Genomic DNA, 18,839 nt, shown 5'->3' with positions numbered 1-18,839 from the left:
TCCTCCAGCATCATCTGTGGGAAAGCTGCTGCTATTTCACCAATCGACGATCAGATCAAGATCAAAAGTGCTGCTAGGCTTCTTGTGGGCAGGGAACACTTCTACTAACTCTGTTATATAGTACTCTCCTAAGCATTTAGTACAGAGTACCCAGTAGGTGCTCAGTAAATGCAGGTGACTGATGATGGTACAGAAGCCAGCAACACCATTTTCTAAAATGGCCTTTCTTCCTGAATAGAGAATTGGGTATAACTAGAAAACTGTCCCAATTTAGGCATATCCCTAAGCTTCTAATTCTTGAGAAAATCATCATTATCGTCAAACCAATTGAAAAATGGAACAGCACTTAGATCTGATGGGCATTTCTGCCACAGATCTATCATCCAGGAGGGAACTTAATACTTATATTCCTTCGTGGGGGTGGACAGGGAATGTGTCTGTTTATTGTTCTACTCTCCCGAGAGCTCAGCACAGTGCTCTGCACACAATAAGCCCTCGATAAATACGACTGAATGAATAAATGAATGAGTGAACGGACTCTACGGAGATGTTTCGGCCCTTCGGTGTGATCGGTGCAGCAACGATCTTGAAGGGGAGAAGTACAGAGACCCAAAGTATTCTCAAACAGATTGGTTAAACAGTTCATCAGAAAGAAAAGTGGAAGGGAGGTTTGGAGATGGGTGAAATGACTTTTCTGGCACAGAGAGTTGTACGGCCAAGAAGGAAAAATAATTAACCGTATTTAACTCTGATGAGCGGACGTGATCTGATGCAGGAGAGGTAACTGGGAATTAAAGACAGGGGAGTTTCACATCTTCTACATCTAGCAGATCTATAATTAAGTTTAGAATCAAAGAATACCCAGAAAAGCACAGCCTGTTGGGTGGAAGACAAGTCTCCAAATAAAACTTCAAAACTTAAAATATAAATGCATTCCTTGAACTCTTAGAGGACTCTCCCTTCAACTCTTGAGGTTGCCTAACTCTTGAAATTCCCAGTTTTCCAAGTTCATCCTCTCCTTTCTCATGGGTGAATGAGAAAGGGTGACAAACTGCAGGCCGCCCCGTCCTTCCCCACTTCTACAAAGATCCAGTGATCTTATGCGGTCACTTTAGACTGTGAGCCCGTCAATGGACAGGGATTGTCTCTATCTGTTGCCGAATTGTGCATTCCGAGCACTTAGTACAGTGCTCTGCACAGAGTAAGCGCTCAATAAATAAAATACTACTGAATGAACATTAGCTGGACAGGCAGAGAGTAGAGCCAAGGATCCAAGAGTGCAGAAAGAAGCAACGTGGCCTAATAGGAAGCAGCATGACCTAGTGGATAGAACACGGGCCTGGAAGAAAGAAGGACCTGGGTTCAAATCCCGGATCCTCCACACGCCTGCTGCTTGACCTTAGGAGCAAGTCACGTCACTTCTCTGGGCCTCAGTTACCTCATCCGTAAAATGGGGATTAAGACTATCAGCCCCAAGCGGGACAGGGACTGTGTTCAACTGACAACCTTGTTTCTTCCCCAGCGTTTAGTATAGCGCCTGACACATAGTAAATGCTTAACAAACACCATAAGGAAGTGAAAAACTGGCCTCTTGTTGATTGTTTTAGCTCCATGTGGGACAGCGGTGTGGCCCAGTGGATAGAACACAGGCTTGGAAGTGAGAAGGACCTGGGTTCTAATCCAGACCCTGCCACTTGTCAGCTGTGTGACTGTGGGCAAGTCACTTCACTTCTCTGGGCCTCAGTGACCTCCTCTGTCAAATGGGGATTAAGACCGTGGAAGAGGGACTGTGTCCAACCTGATTAGCTTGTATCTACTGCAGTGCTTAATACAGTGCTTGCTTGGCACCTAGTGAGCTACCATTAAAAAAAATTATTGATAATCCAAAGAAGCATAACTCCATCATATTTTGGTAGGAAGAAGGAAACACGGATAAATGTCAAGCCTTAGGCATAATCAAGAGTTCATTATTGTCTGTTCCAAAATGCATTACATGCAAAAGGGAAAAATCAAGTACCTGAAATATTAAATCTGGTATCTCTCTGTCATAGAGAGGAATTTGCTGAAGTTGTAAGTGATCTAACTGTCCCGAATTTCTAAGCTGAATGAGTTGGAAACGTTTACTTTTTGCAATCTCATCTTCAGCGGCGAAGTGAAATTCTTCTTCCAGCTGTTCGAGGCGAAAATATCTGGGGCTAGTTTGCCCCTTTTGTCTTGCACACTGTAAAATTAGGGGGGAAGAAAGGGTATTACCGTTTGAATAATGAACATGGCTTTTGCTCTTTGGGGTTGTGTCTGCACAAGTTAGCCATATTGCGAAACTGACTCCAGACCCTTATTTAATTCTTACACAAGCCGCAGAAAATGAGAACCCCTGAGATAAGCCGGCCATCTTCTACCCTTAGGTCTTTGCAGGGATGCGCAGGTGTGAGGAGCCGGCCGGCCAGCCCCCCAACTCACATACTGCAAGGAAGACCCAGAGTTTTCTACAAGAGAGAACCGACTCACTCTTCGGTGATATCAATCATCATCATAATAATAATAATAATAATGTTGGTATTTGTTAAGCGCTTACTATGTGCGGAGCACTGTTCTAAGCGCTGGGGGTGATACAGGGTCATCAGGTTGTCCCACGTGAGGCTCACAGTTAATCTCCATTTTCCATTTGAGGTAAATGAGGCACAGAGAAGTGAAGTGACTTGCCCACAGTCCCACAGCTGACAAGTGGCAGAGCCGGGAGTCGAACTCATGACCTCTGACTCCGAAGCCCGGGCTCTTTCCACTGAGCCACGCTGCTTCCACTTGGCGACACCCGTGGGGCCACATCCAAACTGCAGGGATTTGGCAAGGAGAACAAATACCGGCATTATTCTAAGCGCTTAGCACAGTGCTCTGCACACAGTAAGCGCTCAATAGATACGATGGAAGGAATGAGAAGGGGATTAGGGAGGTGAAGGAGCGCCACCTAGTGACAGAAACATGGGACTGGGAGTTAGAGATGCAGGCCGACTTGGGTCAGTCACAACTTAATAATAATAACAATAATAATAATAATAATGTTGGTATTTGTTAAGCGCTTACGATGTTCAGAGCACTGTTCTAAGCTCTGGGGGAGATACAGGGTCATCAGGTTGTCCCACCTGAGGCTCACAGTCTTCACCCCCATTTTCAGATGAAGGAACTGAGGCATAGAGAAGTGACTTGCCTCATAGTCACACAGCTGACAGGTGGCAGAGCCGGGATTCGAACCCATGACCTCTGGCTCCCAAGCCCGGACTCTTTCCACTGAGCCCCGTTGCTTCTCTAACATCCCTCTAAACTCTAAGCGTGTTGAAGGCAGGGAATGTGGCTGTTACATTTTACTCTCCCAAGGGTTTAGTACAGTGCTCTGCATTTATTCATTCATTCAATAGTATTTATTGAGCGCTGACTATGTGCAGAGCACCGTACTAAGTGCTTGGAATGGACAATTTGGCAACAGATAGAGACCATCCCTGCCCAGTGACGAGCTCACAGTCTAAACCGGGGAGACAGAAGGACAGAAACAAGACAACATCCTCACGATAAATAGAGTCAAGGGGATGGACACCTCATTAACAGAATAAATAGGGGAATAAATAATATCTACAAATGAGCACAGTGCTTAGGGGAGGGGAAAGGGGAAGGGGGGAGGGGGAAGAGCAGAGGGTGGAGGGGAAGCAGAGGGAAAGGGGGGCTCAGTCTGGGAAGGCCTCCTAGACCCTTGAAGCACACAGTGATTGCTCGATAAATACGACTGACTGACTCTGGATCTCGGATCTGCAAAGAGCCCGGGCTTGGGAGTCAGAGGTCATGGGTTCAATTCCCGGCTCTGCCACTTGGATAGCTGTGTGGCTGTGGGCAAGTCACTTCACTCTTCTGGGCCTCAGTTCCCTCATCTGTAAAATGGGGATGAAGACTGTGAGCCTCACGTGGGACAACCTGATGACCCTGGATCTCCCCCAGTGCTTAGAACAGTGCTCTGCACCTAGTAAGCGCTTAACAAATACCAACATTATCATCATTATTATTATTATTACAGACAAGGTAACTGAGGCACAGAGAAGTTAAGTGACTTGCCCAAAGTCACACAGCTGACATGTGGCGGTGCCAGAATTCGAACCCATGGCCTCTGACTCCCAAGCCCGGGCTCTTCCCACCGAGGCAAGCCCCACTCTTTAACACGACAGTGAGGCTCCAGATGGATAGATTCTACAGTCAATCAATCAATCAATGGAATTAACTGAGTGCTTACCGTGTCCAGGGTACTGTACTGAGCGTTCAGAAGAGTACGACTAACGGATATGTTCCCTGCCTACGACGAGCTTCAGTCTAGAGACGAGCTCACATTCTACAAACACAGCTCACTCTGCCACACTTTTGATCCCAAACATATAGTCAGTGTCGACTTTATTATTATTCTTATTATTTTAATAATAATAAGAAGAAGAATGGTATTTGTTAAGTGCTTACTATGTGCAGAGCACTGTTCTAAGCACTGGCATAGATACAGGGTAATCAGGTCGACCCACATGAGGCTCACAGTCTTCATCCCCGTTTTACAGATGAGGTAACTCAGGCCCAGAGAAGTGAAGTGACTTGCCCAAAGTCACACAGCTGCCAAGTGGCAGAGCCGGGATTCGAACCCATGACCTCTGACTCCCAAGCCGGGCTCTCTCCACTGAGCCACTCTGCTCTGCGTATTCGTTGCGTGCTTACTACGGGTCAAACGTCGTGCTAAACGTGAATACAAGTTAATCGGGTCGGACACGGTCCCCGTCCCACCTGGAGCTCCCAGTCTAAGTAGTAGGGAGAAGCGGCACGGTCTAGCGATAATAAAAATTAGCAGCGTGGCTCAGTGGAAAGAGCCCGGGCTTGGCAGTCAGAGGTCGTGGGTTCGAATCCCGACTCCTCCGCTTGCCGCTGTGTGACTTTGGGCAAGCTACTTCATTTCTCTGGGCCTCAGCTACCTCATCGGTAAAATGGGGATGAAGACTGTGAGCCCCCCTTGATCACCTAGTATCCCCCCCAGCGCTTAGAACTGTGCTTTGCATTATCATTATAATTATTATTATTATTATTATTAGTGGAAATCTGGATGCTTCTCATGGCTTTAGCGGTTTCCAAATCTATGGCCCAGGATGCTGGAGACAAACTACAAGGACAATCTTGGGATGTGTTGGCCTATAGATGTGATTTTATTTATTTATATTGATGTCTGTTTATTTGTATTGACGTCTGTCTCCCCCTTCTCTAGACTGTGAGCTCGGTGTGGGAGGGGATTGTCGCTCTTAATCGTTGTATTGGACCTGCCCAAGCGCTTAGTACAGTTCTCTGCACACAGTAAGCGCTCAATAAACACGATCGACTGAATGGATGAACGAGAGTCCCTACCCCGGCTGGAAATTGCCGTGAGCCACAGGACCGGAGGGCTGGGTTCGAATTCCGGCTCTGCCACTCGGCAGCTGTGTGACTGTGGGCAAGACACTTCACTTCTCTGTGCCTCAGTGACCTCATATGGAAAATGGGGATGAAGACTGTGAGCCTCACGTGGAACAACCCGATCACCCTGTAGCTACCCCAGCGCTTAGAACAGTGCTTTGCACATAGTAAGCGCTTAACAAATACCAACATTTTGACCTCAAAAGTGACAGAAATGTCACAGCAGTTCTGACTTCAGCTGCGCTCCTAGGCTAGTAAGCGCTTAACAAAGACCAACATTAATTAAATTTAAGTCGGGTGTTGACCTCAAAAGTGACAGAAATGTCACAGCCGTTCTGACTTTAGCGGCACTCCTTGGCTATTTTATAGGTTTTCCCATTAACGAAATCTACTTCCAACTATCGTGTCCTAAAAAGTACCATAATAAACTCCATCAGCTCTGAATAATCAGGGTCATTTGGATCAATTCTGACTTCATCTGCCCATTCGATCAGCTTCTGAGGATTAGCAAGCCACTGGATTCCAGGAACTTCTCTTCCTTCCGCATTCTTCAGCACACTAAAGAACAGAAATGTGAATTACACCATTTTCTTTGCCATCATTCTGTCACACATATGCATCGCCAATAATATAACAAAGAATTCATTTAGCATTTCCCCTGTTCTATCAATGCGCCGTAACATTTGAGTGTACTTCCAATATTAGGTTAAATAAAATAGAACGAGCACGCATCAAAATAAATAAAACGAATAACTCTTGGGCACTTAATAGCTATCTTATCTATTGGACACTTAATTAGTGACCAGCACTGAGTTAAATACCGAAGTGGAAACAAAATAAATCTGATTACTTAATTATGGATTGTCTTGAGAAGCAGCGTGGTCTAAGAGATAGAAAACAGGCCCGGGAGTCAGAAGGACCTGCGTTCTAATTCCGCCTCCGCCACTTGTCCGCTGTGTGACCTGGGGCAAGTCACTTAACTTCTCTGAACCTCAGTTCCCTCATCTGTAAAATGGGGATTAAGACTGTGAGCCCCACGTGGGATGTGGACTGTGTCCGGCCTGACTAGCTTGTACCACCCCAGCACTTAGTACAGTTCCTGGCACGTAGTAAGCACTTGAAAAATACTATAAAAAATTCAATATGCATAATTCTTACATGAGCCCGTGTTTTAAGAACTAACTGAACCAAATTCACGAGTCCCAACGCCACTCCGGCCTAGCAGGAGCTATATTTAGGGGCTGTCTGGGTAGAAGGGATTTCTGGGGATCAAACTGCCCTTTGCAAGTTTGGCCAAACACTCCAATACACATATTTTTTTTTTACCTGCAGCAGGCAGAGGTAAAGGACGGTGGTACAGGTGTTGGAGGAATTCCATTTGCATTTACTGCCCACGCTAAAGAGTAGCTTAACTTTCCTGATGTCAACAAGCAAAGTTCTTCCGTCTCAGGTTCACCAAGATGAAAAGGCACATCTGAATGTATAAAGGGTGACGATAATAATTATGGCACTTATTAAGCACTCACTATGTTCCACGCACTATTCTAAGTGCTGGGGTGGTTGCAAATCAATCAGGTCGGACACAGTCCCTGTTCCAAATTAAGCTCACATTCTTATTCCCCATTTTTTACAGATGAGATGAGGCCCAGAGAAGTGACGTGACTTGCCCCAGGTCACACGGTAGACAAGCGGTGGAGGTGGAATTAGAATCCATGATCCTCTGACTCCCAGGCCCGTGCTCTAGCCACTTCACCACGCCGCTTCTCACAGTAGTTACGTGCAGTAGTTACATCAGTGAGTGTAGTGTGGCTTAATGGAAAGAGCACGGGTTTGGGAGTCAGAGGTTGTGGGTTCTAATCCCGCCTCTGCCACTTGTCAGCTGTGTGACTTTGGGCAAGTCACAATTTCTCTATGCTTCAGTTACTTCATCTGTAAAATAGGGATGAAGACTGTGAGCCCATGTGGGATAACCTGATTACCCCACCCAATAAGCACACAGTAAGCGCTTAACAAATACCATCATTATTATTATTATTATAAACATTTTCTGCTTAGTTTCATTTAAAACATCACTCTGTGGCTAAGGGCATTTGTAACCTCCCAAAACGTTCTCATCTTCTAGAATCGAAGACTAAAACACGTCATATCTAAATGAAGCCATTAAAACCTGGAGGAATTAAATCCCCCGAGTAAGTGAAGGATATCACCAGTATTTAAAAACGTATACGCTAACCCAAAGATGTTTAGAGAATATAAAGAATACATAGTTTTGTCTAAATAACTCACTGCTTCCTACTTCTCCGTAGGCAGGCGTGACGAGTTTATCACAGCTAAATTCCGCCTCTTCCAAAGAATCACTGCTTTTCAGTGCAGCTTTGTTGGGTAGAGGTAAGTATATTTTCGCCAAGAGGCATGACCTTTTCTTCATCTCATAGATCTAAATATAAAGCAGAGGGATGATCTCATTTAAAAAAACATCATAAAGGTCTGATACGCCGTTCTTAGATTTTACTCGGGCGGGGAGAGGGGACAATATGTGTTTCCGTAAAGGCATCTGGCCAGGTGGGAAGGAGAAGTAAGGCGACTGTCCCATCCACTCCCGCAACAATTTAGCTTGACATCTGTTTCTGCAGGAGGGGAGCCTGGGGGCTATGGTGCTACCCAGCAAACGGAGAAGAACTGGATATAACATTAAAAAAAAAAAGTCTGACCAAAATTTCAGTGCCAGGGTTTAATAGCGTACCTCTAACCGAATAGTTCCGGGCCAGTTTATTAACTGAATATTAAAAATTTGCTGAAATACGACTTTAAAATCCAACTGCAAAGGAGACACGGACGTGCACGAAACCTGTTTGTCATTGTAAAATATTCTAATGAAATATTTAAGCTTCTGAACTTTGTCTCGCCTTCTGCGTTCATGCCTAAAAGTTAGAAAACACAGTAAACCTTCCAAGAACCCTTGAAAAAGACAGAGTTAAAACGTAGGGGTTGGTTAATCGATCAGTCAATCAATCGGTGGTGATATGTACGGCGCACTGTACTAAGCGCTTGGGAGACGTTCTCCTTGTCCACAAGGAGCTTACAGTCAAGAGGAGGGGACGGATATTAAAATAAATTATGGATATGTACGTAAGGACTTTAGGGCTGAGGGTGTGGTGAAAAATCGAGTGCTTGAAGGCTACAGATCCAAGAAGAAGGGCGATGCGAAAGGGAAAGGAAGTAGAAGAAATAGGGCTTCGTTGGGGAAGGTCTTTTGGTGATGACGTGATTCTGATAAGGCTTTGAAAGTGGGGAGAGGGGTGATCTGATTAAGTTCAATAATTCCCCTAATCAGCACAAGGAACTCAGAGGTGGGATTCTGGAATGCGTTTAACATCTTTTCTACTAAATATGTAGTGGCTTAGTGGAAAGAGCGTAGGCTTGGGAGTCAGGGGTTGTGGGTTCTAATCCCGGCTCTGCCACTTTGCTGCGTGACCTGGGCAAGTCACTTAAACTTGCCCCCTCCTACCTCTCCTCCCTTCTCTCTTTCTACCGCCCACCCCGCACGCTCCGCTCCTTTGCCGCCCACCTCCTCGCCGTCCCTCGGTCTCGCCCGTCCCGCCATCGACCCCCGGGCCACGTCCTCCCACGGTCCCGGAACGGCCTCCCTCCTCACCTCCGCCAAACCGATTCTCTTCCCCTCTTCAAAACCCTACTTAAAACTCACCTCCTCCAAGAGGCCTTCCCAGACTGAGCTCCTCTTCTCCCTCTACTCCCTCTACCACCCCCCCTTCACCTCTCCGCAGCTTAACCCTCTTTTCCCCCCCTTTCCCTCTGCTCCTCCCCCTCTCCCTTCCCCTCCCCTCAGCACTGTGCTCATTTGTATAGATTTTTATTCCCCTATTTATTTTGTTAATGAGGTGTCCATCCCCTTCATTCTATTTATTGTGATTAAGTTGTCTTGTTTTTGTCCATGTCTCCCCTGATTAGACTGTAAGCCCGTCAATGGGCAGGGACTGTCTCTATCTGTTGCCTAATTGTCCATTCCAAGCGCTTAGTACAGTGCTCTGCACATAGTAAGCGCTCAATAAATACGATTGAATGAATGAATGAACTTCTCTGTGCCTCAGTTACCTCATCTGGAAAATGGGAATTAAAAGTGTGAGCCCCACGTGGGACAACCTGATGACCCTGTATCTACCCCAGCACTTAGAACAATGCTTGGCACCTAGTAAGCACTTAACGAATACCATAATTATTATTATGTATTTGATAGAGGCACATTTTAGACTCATATAGTAATAGTAATAATAATAATGATGGTGTTTGTTAAGCTAGCTATTTGCTGGGCGCTATAATAGCGATGGCATTTCTTAAGCACTTACTATATGCCAAGCACTGTTCTAAGCGCTGGGGGGATACAAGGTAATCAGATTGTCCCACATGGGGCTCACAGTCTTAATCCCCATTTTACAGATGGAGGTAACTGAGGCACAGAGAAGTGAAGTGACTTGCCCAAAGTCACACAGCGGACAAGTGGCGGAGCCGGGATTAGAACCCATGACCTCTGGCCATTTTAAGTGCTAGGTTGGATACCAGCACATCAGGTTGGACATAGTTCCCTGTCCCACGTGGGGCTCAAAGTCTCAATCCCCATTTTACAGATGGGGTAACTGAGGCCCAGAGAAATGATGTCACTTGTCCAAGGTCACATAGCAGAGGCGAGGCGAAGGTGGGATTAGAACCCATGAACTCCTGAATCCCAGGCTCGTGCTCTATCCACTACGCCATGCGGCTTCTCATTAAGGAAGCAGCGTGGCTCAGTGGAAAGAGCATGGGCTTTGGAGTCAGGGCTCATGAGTTCGAATCCCAGCTCTGCCACTTGTCGGCTGTGTGACTGTGGGCAAGTCACTTAACTTCTCTGTGCCTCAGTTCCCTCATCTGTAAAATGGGGATTAAGACTGTGAGCCCCACGTGGGACAACCTGATTCCCCTATGTCTACCCCAGTGCTTAGAACAGTGCTTGGCACATAGTAAGCGCTTAACAAATACCAACATTATTATTATTATTATTGCTACTTACCTATATTTTCATACACTTGTTTCTTTTTTTTGAACCAAATTCATTAATTTTCAAATATGAGTTACTCTGTAGTAGCCAGCTCTTCTGCAAAATATACCTATCCAGATAAAGACTGGGCATTCCCTCATCCAGAATGAAAAAGAACCCCCAAAACTTTGATTTCTTCCCACTCTCCACACAATTCTTATTTTCCAAGGCCATTCCTCCACTGCAGTCCAGCTTTCAACCTTCTTCCCAAGCCCCAGGTTCTGAACCTCCTGCCTTCTACTCTTTACTTAAAAGTACAGTGCTGGAGCAGTAGATGAGTAAATTATCAATATTATTAGGCTATTTGGGAGAGGGATTTTTTTTTCTACCAGCTTGAACCTGACCAGAGTAAGAATTTAACAAAATGATCAACAACCAAAACGTTTTCATTCATTCAATCATATTTACTGAGCGCTTACTGTGTGCTACTGTACTAAGCGCTTGGAAAGTATAATTCAGCAATAGAGAGAGGCGATCCCTGTCCACAATGGGTTTTTCGACTAATCAAACCACTGTAATGACATTTTTATTGTGTAACCAAAAAAAAAAAAGGAAACTTACATGGGACATCTGGATAAGCTTGTGACTTCTGCATTCATAGAAAGCTGTGGAATTAAAGTTGGCTGTTTTAAACTTTCGATTCCTTTTTCATCAATCTCTGATGTTAAATAAGAAAGCCCCTGGAAATCAGAAAAATAACTTTTAAAGTATATGCACTCACAGAGAGCTCTAAAATGAATCTTCTGCAAACTTTTCATTCACTCTTTCAATTCGATCATATTTATTGAGCTCTTACTGGGTGCAGAGCACTGTCCTAAGCGCTTGGGAGGGTACAATACAACAATAAACATTTACATTCCCTGCCCACAATGAGTTTACAGTTTGGGGGAGGGGGGAGACGGACATAATAATAATAATAATGTTGGTATTTGTTAAGTGCTTACTTTATGCCGAGTACTGTTTTAAGCGCTGGGGTAGATACAGGGGAATGAGGTTGTCCCATGTGAGGCTCACAGTCTTAATCCCGATTTTACAGATGAGGGAACTGAGGCACCGAGAAATTAAGTGACTTGCCCAACGTCACACAGTTGACAGGATATCAGTACAAATAAAATGACAGGTAGGGACATAAATGCGGTGGGACGTGGGAAGAGCAAAGGGAGCAAGTCAGGGTGACGCAGAAGGGAGTGGAAGATGGGGAAAAGTGGGGCTTAGTCAGAGAAGCCCTCTTGGAGGAGATGGGCCTTCAATAAGGAGAAGCAGCGTGGCTCAGTGGAAAGAGCCCGGGCTTTGGAGTCAGAGGTCATGGATTCGAATCCTGGCTCTGCCACTTGTCAGCTGGGTGACTGTGGGCAAGTCACTTAACTTCTCCGTGCCTCAGTTACCTCATCTGTAAAGTGGGGATTAAGACTGTGAGCCCCACGTGGGACAACCTGATTCCCCTGTGTCTACCCCAGCGCTTAGAACAGTGCTCTGCACATAGTAAACGCTTAACAAATACCAACATTATCATAAGGTTTTGAAAGAGGGGAGACTATTGTCTGGCGGATTTGAAGAGGGAGGATGTCCTAGGCCAGAGGCGGTTAGGTAAAAGAAATTACTCATGGTTTATTAATAATAATAATAATAATGTTGGTATCTGTTAAGCACTTACTAGCACTGTTCTAAGCACTGGGGGAGATACAGGGTCATCAGGTTGTCCCACGTGAGGCTCACAGTTAATCCCCATTTTACAGATGAGGTCACTGAGGCCCAGAGAAGTCAAGTAACTCGCCCACAGTCACACAGCTGACAAGTGGCAGAGCGGGAATTTGAACCCATGACCTCTGACTCCCAAGACCGTGCTCTTTCCCCTGAGCCACGCTGCTTCTCCAGTTCCAGTTCCGTTCTTCATGAGAACAGGCATAAGGAACTTTTAAAGGAAAATTCCTATTTTGCCTTGAATCAGTATGAGACCAACCTAACTTTAAGTATCAGGCAAATTTCAGCAAGGTCACACACTACTAATCTGCCTTGTTGTTATTATTATTGTTGTTAAACACTATATGCCGTGCACTGTATTAAGTGCTAGGGCACATACAGGATCATCAGGTTGGACACAGTGGATCGATCGATGGTATTTATTGAGCGCTTCCTGCCTGCAGAGCACTGTACTAAGCGCTTGGAGAGTTCAGTGACAATAAAAAGACACATTCCCCGCCCACAACGAGCTGATAGTCTAAAGGGAGGGGAATCACACAGCCACGATTTGCACACATTCTGCATTTTAATCGATGGTATTTATTCCCTGTTCCACATGGGGTTCACAGTCAAAGTGGAAGGGGGTAGGATTTAATCCCCTTTTTACCGAGGAGAAAACTGAGGCCCAGAGAAGTCAAGGGACTTGCCCAAGGTCACCCAGCAGGCGAGTGGTAGAGCCAAGATTAGACCCCCAGTTCCTCCGAACTCCAAGGCCCGTGTTTTTCCCACTAGGCCGCGCTGCTTCTCGGAGACTGTTCCAGAAACCCTACCATTCATTCATTCAATAGTATTTATTGAGCGCTTACTATGTGCAGAGCACTGTACTAAGCGCTTGGAATGGACAGATCGGCAACAGAGACAGTCCCTGCCCTTTGACGGGCTCGCAGTCTAATCGGGGGAGGCGGACGGACGGACGAGAACGATAGCAATAAATAGAATCGAGGGGAAGAACATCTCATTGAAACAATAGCAAATAAATAGAATCAAGGGGAGGTACCTCTCATTAACAAAATAAATAGGGTAATGAAGACATATGCAGTTGAGCGGACGAGCACAGTGCCGAGGGGAGGGGAAGGGAGAGGGGGAGGAGCAGAGGGAAAGGTGGGGAAAAGAGGGATTAGCTGAGGAGAGGTGAAGGGGGGGTGGTAGAGGGAGTAGAGGGAGAAGGGGAGCTCAGTCTGGGAAGGCCTCTTGGAGGAGGTGAGCTTTAAGTAGGGTTTTGAAGAGGGGAAGAGAATCGGTTTGGCGGAGGTGAGGAGGGAGGGCGTTCCGGGACCGCGGGAGGACGCGGCCCGGGGGTCGACGGTGGGACGGGCGAGACCGAGGGACGGTGAGGAGGTGGGCGGCGGAGGAGCGGAGCGTGCGGGCTGGGCGGTGGAAAGGGAGAAGGGAGGAGAGGTAGGAAGGGGCGAGGTGATGGACAGCCTTGAAGCCTAGAGTGAGCACATGCGCTTGACCGATAGGAAGCATTACATTCTTTTCCAGAAGTACTCTCCCAAGCACTCAGTACAGTGCTCTGCACATAGTAAGTGCTCAGTAAAAACGACTGATCGGTTGGCTGACGGACATCGATCCGGTCCTTTCCACTCCGATGACAACCCGGAAGGGCTCAGAGAGTCCCCGTGTCAACTGACAAGCTGCAGCCGTCAAACTGGACGGACTCCATCAATTAACAGTGCTCTACGTGCAGACCACTGTACTAAGCGCTTGAGAAGGTAAAATGAACAACTCATTCCCCGAAGGAGTTCACAATCTAAGAGGGGAGAAAGACACTAAAATTACAGATCGAAAGAAGCGGATACATATATCCACGAAGCAGCGTGGCTCAGTGGAAAGAGCCCGGGCTTGGGAGTCAGAGGTCATGGGTTCTAATCCCGGCTCCGCCGCTTGTCAGCTGGGTGACTCTGGGCCAGTCACTTCACTTCTCTGGGCCTCAGTGACCTCATCTGGAAAATGGGGATTGAGACTGTGAGCCCCACGTGGGACAGGGACTGTGTCCAACCCGATCTGCTTGTATCCACCCCAGTGGATACAACGTTTATTTGGAGAGGAAGTTCCAGGCTCATCGAGAGGTAGGCTCAGGGATTTAATTTTACGGAAAAAACACTGACATTGACTTCAGTGAGAGCTGTTTTTCAATCCGAGCACGTTTAATGGACAAAAATTAAATTGACTATGGCTTTGGACCTCACTAAGACAAGCAAGATACATGGATATTGCATCCGTGGGAACGTCATAACAGTACTTTATTTATTGTGACCACCACACTCGACTAGGTACATGAGAAGGGGCTCAGTGGAAAGAGCCCGGGCTCGGGAGTCAGAGGTCATGGGTTCTAATCCCGGCTCCGCCACCTGTCAGCTGTGTGACTTTGGGCAAATACGCTTAACAAATACCAACATTATTATTAATATTATCTGGAAAATGGGGATTAAGACTGTGAGCCCCCCCGGGGACAATGTGATTACCCTGTATCCATCCCAGAGTTTAGAACAGAGCTTGGCACATAGTAAGCGCTTAACAAATACCATCATCATCAGAAAAAGGAGGTACACATTCCGTGCTCAGAACTCTTATAAGGTTTAGTCGGCATCTTTTTATATCCCATTTTATAACAATTATCTGGACTTGTTCAGTTACAAAACAATGAAACAATCTGCCCAGTTAACAAAATTATTATTTTAATCCAATTGATCAAAAAAACACAAGTACCTCCTCTTTTTCCCAGACATCCAAGAATTGTTCAGACTCAATGAGATTTTTATCACCTTCTCCCTTGGGTCTCATCTTTGTTTCAGAAACTTTTGTTAATGCTTCTTTTGCACATTCATCTTTATTCACTGTGACTCTATTTGAACACAGACAGAAAACAATTAAATTGCCTAAAGAGGAAAAAAAGACTAAAATTCGTTCATTCGTTCACTCCATCATATTTATGGAGCGCTTACTGTGTGCAGAGCATTGTACTAAGAGCTTGGAAAGTACAGTTCAGCAACAAATAGAAACAATCCCTGTCCACAAATGGCTCACAGAATAGAAGGGGGGAGACAGGTATCAGAACAAGTAAACAGGCATCAGTAGCATCAATATAAATAAATAGAATTATAAAAATGTACATATGTATAAGCCCGGGCTTGAGAGTCAGGGGTCATGGGTTCGAATCCCAGCTCTGCCACTAGTCAGCTGTGTGACTGTGGGCAAGTCACTTCACTTCTCTGTGCCTCAGTTCCCTCATCAGTAAAATGGGGATGAAGACTGTGAGCCTCATGTGGGACAACCTGATGACCCTGTAACTGCCCCAGCGCTTAGAACAGTGCTCTGCACAGAGTAAGCGCTTAACAAATACCACTATTATTATAAATATATGTATGTATATATGTATAAATACACAAGTGCTTGTGGGGGGAAAGGGGTGGAGCAAAGGGAGGGAGTTGGGGCACTGGGGAGGGGAGGAGCAGAGGAAAAGGGGAGCTCAGTCTGGGAAGGCCTCCTGGAGGAGGTGAGCCTTCAGTAGGGCTTTGAAAGGGGGGAAGTGGGATTGGCGGATTTGAGGAGGGAGGGCGTTCCAGGCCGGAGGTAGGACGTGGGCCAGGGGTCGACAGTGGCACAGGAGAGATCGAGGCACAGTGAGAATGGTAGCACCAGAAGAGCGGAGTGTGTGGGCTGGGATGTTGAAGGAGAGAAGGGAGGTGAGGTAAGAAGGGATAAGGTGATAGAAAGCTTTGAAGCCAATAGTGAAGAGTTTTTACTTGATACAGAGGTTGATAGGCCACCACTGGAGATTTTCATTTTTTATAATATGGAGAGTATCATTCTCCTATCCTCTGTCCCCCGGCACAGAGCACCTGCCGTTCACTAAGGGAATAAGAGAAAGATCGAATGGTTTGGAGGAGGGGCCGACTGCAAGTCTGACCAAGAGGCAAATTAAAATGGCTAGGTAAATGCCGCCGTCCTTAGAATTAGCCGGACCTGAAGGTCCTCGTCAGAGCGGGATGTCTGGGGCCTGACCCGAGGGGTTCAAGTGCACTTTACCGTAGCCTCGAAGGCCCAGCTCGATCCGAGATTTTTACGACCAACCTCTGCCGTCTTGGAACAGACGCCCTCTGGGATGGGCCCCAGAAACACATTCGATTCATTCAATCGTATTTACTGAGCGCTTGCTGTGTGCAAAGCACTGTACTAAATAATGTTGGTATTGGCAGAGCACTTTTCTAAGCGCTGGGGGAGATACAGGGTAATCAGGTTGTCTCACGTAAGGCTCACAGTCTTCATCCCCATTTGACAGATGAGGGAACTGAGATGCAGAGAAGTGAAGTGACTTGCCCACAGTCAGCTGACAAGTGGCAGATCTGGGATTCGAACCCATGACCTCTGATTCCCAAGCCCGGGTTCTTTCCACTGAGCCATGCTGCTTCTCTAATAATAATAATAATAATAGTGGTACTTGTTAAGCGCTTACTATGTGCAAAGCATTGTTCTAAGCGCTGGGGGGATACAAGGTAATCAGGTTGTCCCTCATGGGGTTCACAGTTTTCATCCCCATTTTACAGATGAGGTAACTCAGGCCCAGAGAAGTGAAGTGACTTGCCCAAAGTCACACAGCTGACAAGCGGCAGAGCCGGGATTAGAACCCATGACCTCTGACTCCCAAGCCCAGGCTCTTTCCATCGAGCCACGTTTGAAGACCTCTTGAGGATGTGAGCTTGATGTGGGCTGGAAATGTGTCTCCCGGCTCTGTCATACCGTCCTCTCCCAAGCACTTAGTACGATGTTCCACACACAATAAGCGCTCAATAAATTCGCTCGATCGATTGACCTTCTAGCCCAGGCTGGGCCAAACATCCTAAAAGGAGACAGATCCTCCCGGCTCCCTCTAATCAGCGTGGCTCAATGGAAAGAGCCCAGGCTTGGGAGTCAGAAGTCATGGGTTCGAATTCCAGCTCCGCTACTTGTCAGCTGTGTGACTGTCGGCAAGTCACTTCATTTCTCTGTGCCTCAGTTACCTCATCCGTAAAATGGGGATGAAGACTGTGAGCCTCACGTTGGACAACCTGATGACCCTGTATCTACCTCAGCGCTTAGAAAAGTGCTCTGAACATAGTAAAGCTTAACAAATACCAACATTATTATTATTATTAATAATCCAGACTTGCCAACTCTAAGCCAGGAAGGGAGGAACGGTTCCCCGGGGTATTCACTTCATCGTAGGGCTTCTGCTACTGCTAACTCTGCTTTTGTCCTCAGTGGTCCCCGAGGGGGGCTTCCAGGGCCAGAAAATCACGCTGCTGGAAGTTCATTCAATCATTCAATAGTATTTATTGAGCCCTTACTATGTGCAGAGCACTGTACTAAGCGCTTGGAGTGGACAATTCGGCAACAGATAGAGACAATCCCTGCCCACTGACGGGCTCACAGTCTAATTGGGGGAGACGGACGGACAAAAACAATAGCAATAAATAGAATCGAGGGGATGTACACCTCATTAACAAAATAAATAGGGTAATAAAAATCTATACAAATGAGCGGAAGTGAGGAAAGGACAGAAGGGACAAAGAGGAGACAAGGTCGAAAGACCAAAACCTTCCGGGGAATGTAATCCTAAAGTGGGATTAGGGTGTATATATAGAAAGGTGCGGCTCTGGATAAGCTCCAACTCCGAAGCTGGGAGTTTATCTCCCGCCGAGGAAGGAACTTCACTGAAGTCACTGGAGACGGGGAAGAAGGAACGAATGGAACGATAATTTCTCCCTAGCATGGACTTTCTTAAAATAAAAGTCCTAGGGAAAGCTTCCTGGTTGTACCCTTGCTGTTCCCAGCTACCTGACCATCTCTGTTCACAGTCCTTTTATTATTATTATTATATTTAAGTGCTTACTTTGTGCCAGGCACTGTATTAAGCTCCGGGGTGGATACAAGAAAATCAGGTTGGACATAGTCCCCGTCCCACATGGGGCTCACAGGCTCAATTCCCATTTTGCAGATGAGGTAGCCGAGGCACAGAGAAGTTAAGCGACTTGTCCAAGGTCGCACAGCAGACAAGTGGCGGAGCTGGTCAGGAATACCTGGGAAATTCCTCCTGAAGATTCATTTCTTCTAAGCAGTCCAGTTCCTGGTACTTTACAACTTTCAGAAATGATAATAATAATAATGTTGGTATTTGTTAAGCGCTTACTATGTGCAGAGCACTGTTCTAAGTGCTGAGGTAGATACAGGGTCATCGGGTTGTCCCATGTGAGACTCACAGTCTTAATCCCCATTTAACAGATGAGGTAACTGAGGCACAGAGAAGTGAAGTGACTTGCCCAGAGTCACACAGCTGACAAGTGGCAGAGCCAGAATTCGAACCCATGACTTCTGACTCCCAAGCCTGGGCTCTTTCCATTGAGCCACGCTGATTAGAGGGAGCCGGGAGGATCTGTCTCCTTTTAGGATGTTTGGCCCAGCCTGGGCTAGAAGGTCAATCGATCGAGCGAATTTATTGAGCGCTTATTGTGTGCGGAACACCCAAGCCCGGGCTCTTTCCACTGAGCCATGACTAAAGCAGACTCAA

General features: G+C 46.4%; 1 protein-coding gene across 1 annotated transcript in view; it reads right to left on the bottom strand.

Annotated features, from left to right (window-relative positions):
• The window catches only part of CC2D2B (coiled-coil and C2 domain containing 2B), a 114,366-nt gene that overhangs the window by 61,286 nt on the left and 34,241 nt on the right, over nucleotides 1-18,839 (bottom strand). Inside the window, exons 13-19 of the mRNA XM_039911328.1 lie at nucleotides 15,002-15,137; nucleotides 11,111-11,229; nucleotides 8,204-8,381; nucleotides 7,747-7,897; nucleotides 6,787-6,934; nucleotides 5,880-6,018; nucleotides 2,018-2,221 (exon numbers count right to left, since the gene is read on the bottom strand). Coding sequence (XP_039767262.1) covers nucleotides 2,018-2,221; nucleotides 5,880-6,018; nucleotides 6,787-6,934; nucleotides 7,747-7,897; nucleotides 8,204-8,381; nucleotides 11,111-11,229; nucleotides 15,002-15,137 — 1,075 coding nt within the window. The remainder of the gene's footprint in view (nucleotides 1-2,017; nucleotides 2,222-5,879; nucleotides 6,019-6,786; nucleotides 6,935-7,746; nucleotides 7,898-8,203; nucleotides 8,382-11,110; nucleotides 11,230-15,001; nucleotides 15,138-18,839) is intronic.

Source organism: Ornithorhynchus anatinus, chromosome 3, assembly GCF_004115215.2.
Source record: "Ornithorhynchus anatinus isolate Pmale09 chromosome 3, mOrnAna1.pri.v4, whole genome shotgun sequence".
NCBI classification, from domain to species: domain Eukaryota; kingdom Metazoa; phylum Chordata; class Mammalia; order Monotremata; family Ornithorhynchidae; genus Ornithorhynchus; species Ornithorhynchus anatinus.
The sequence above is the reverse complement of the archived record's forward strand: the minus strand, read 5'-3'. Positions and strand labels throughout refer to the sequence as shown.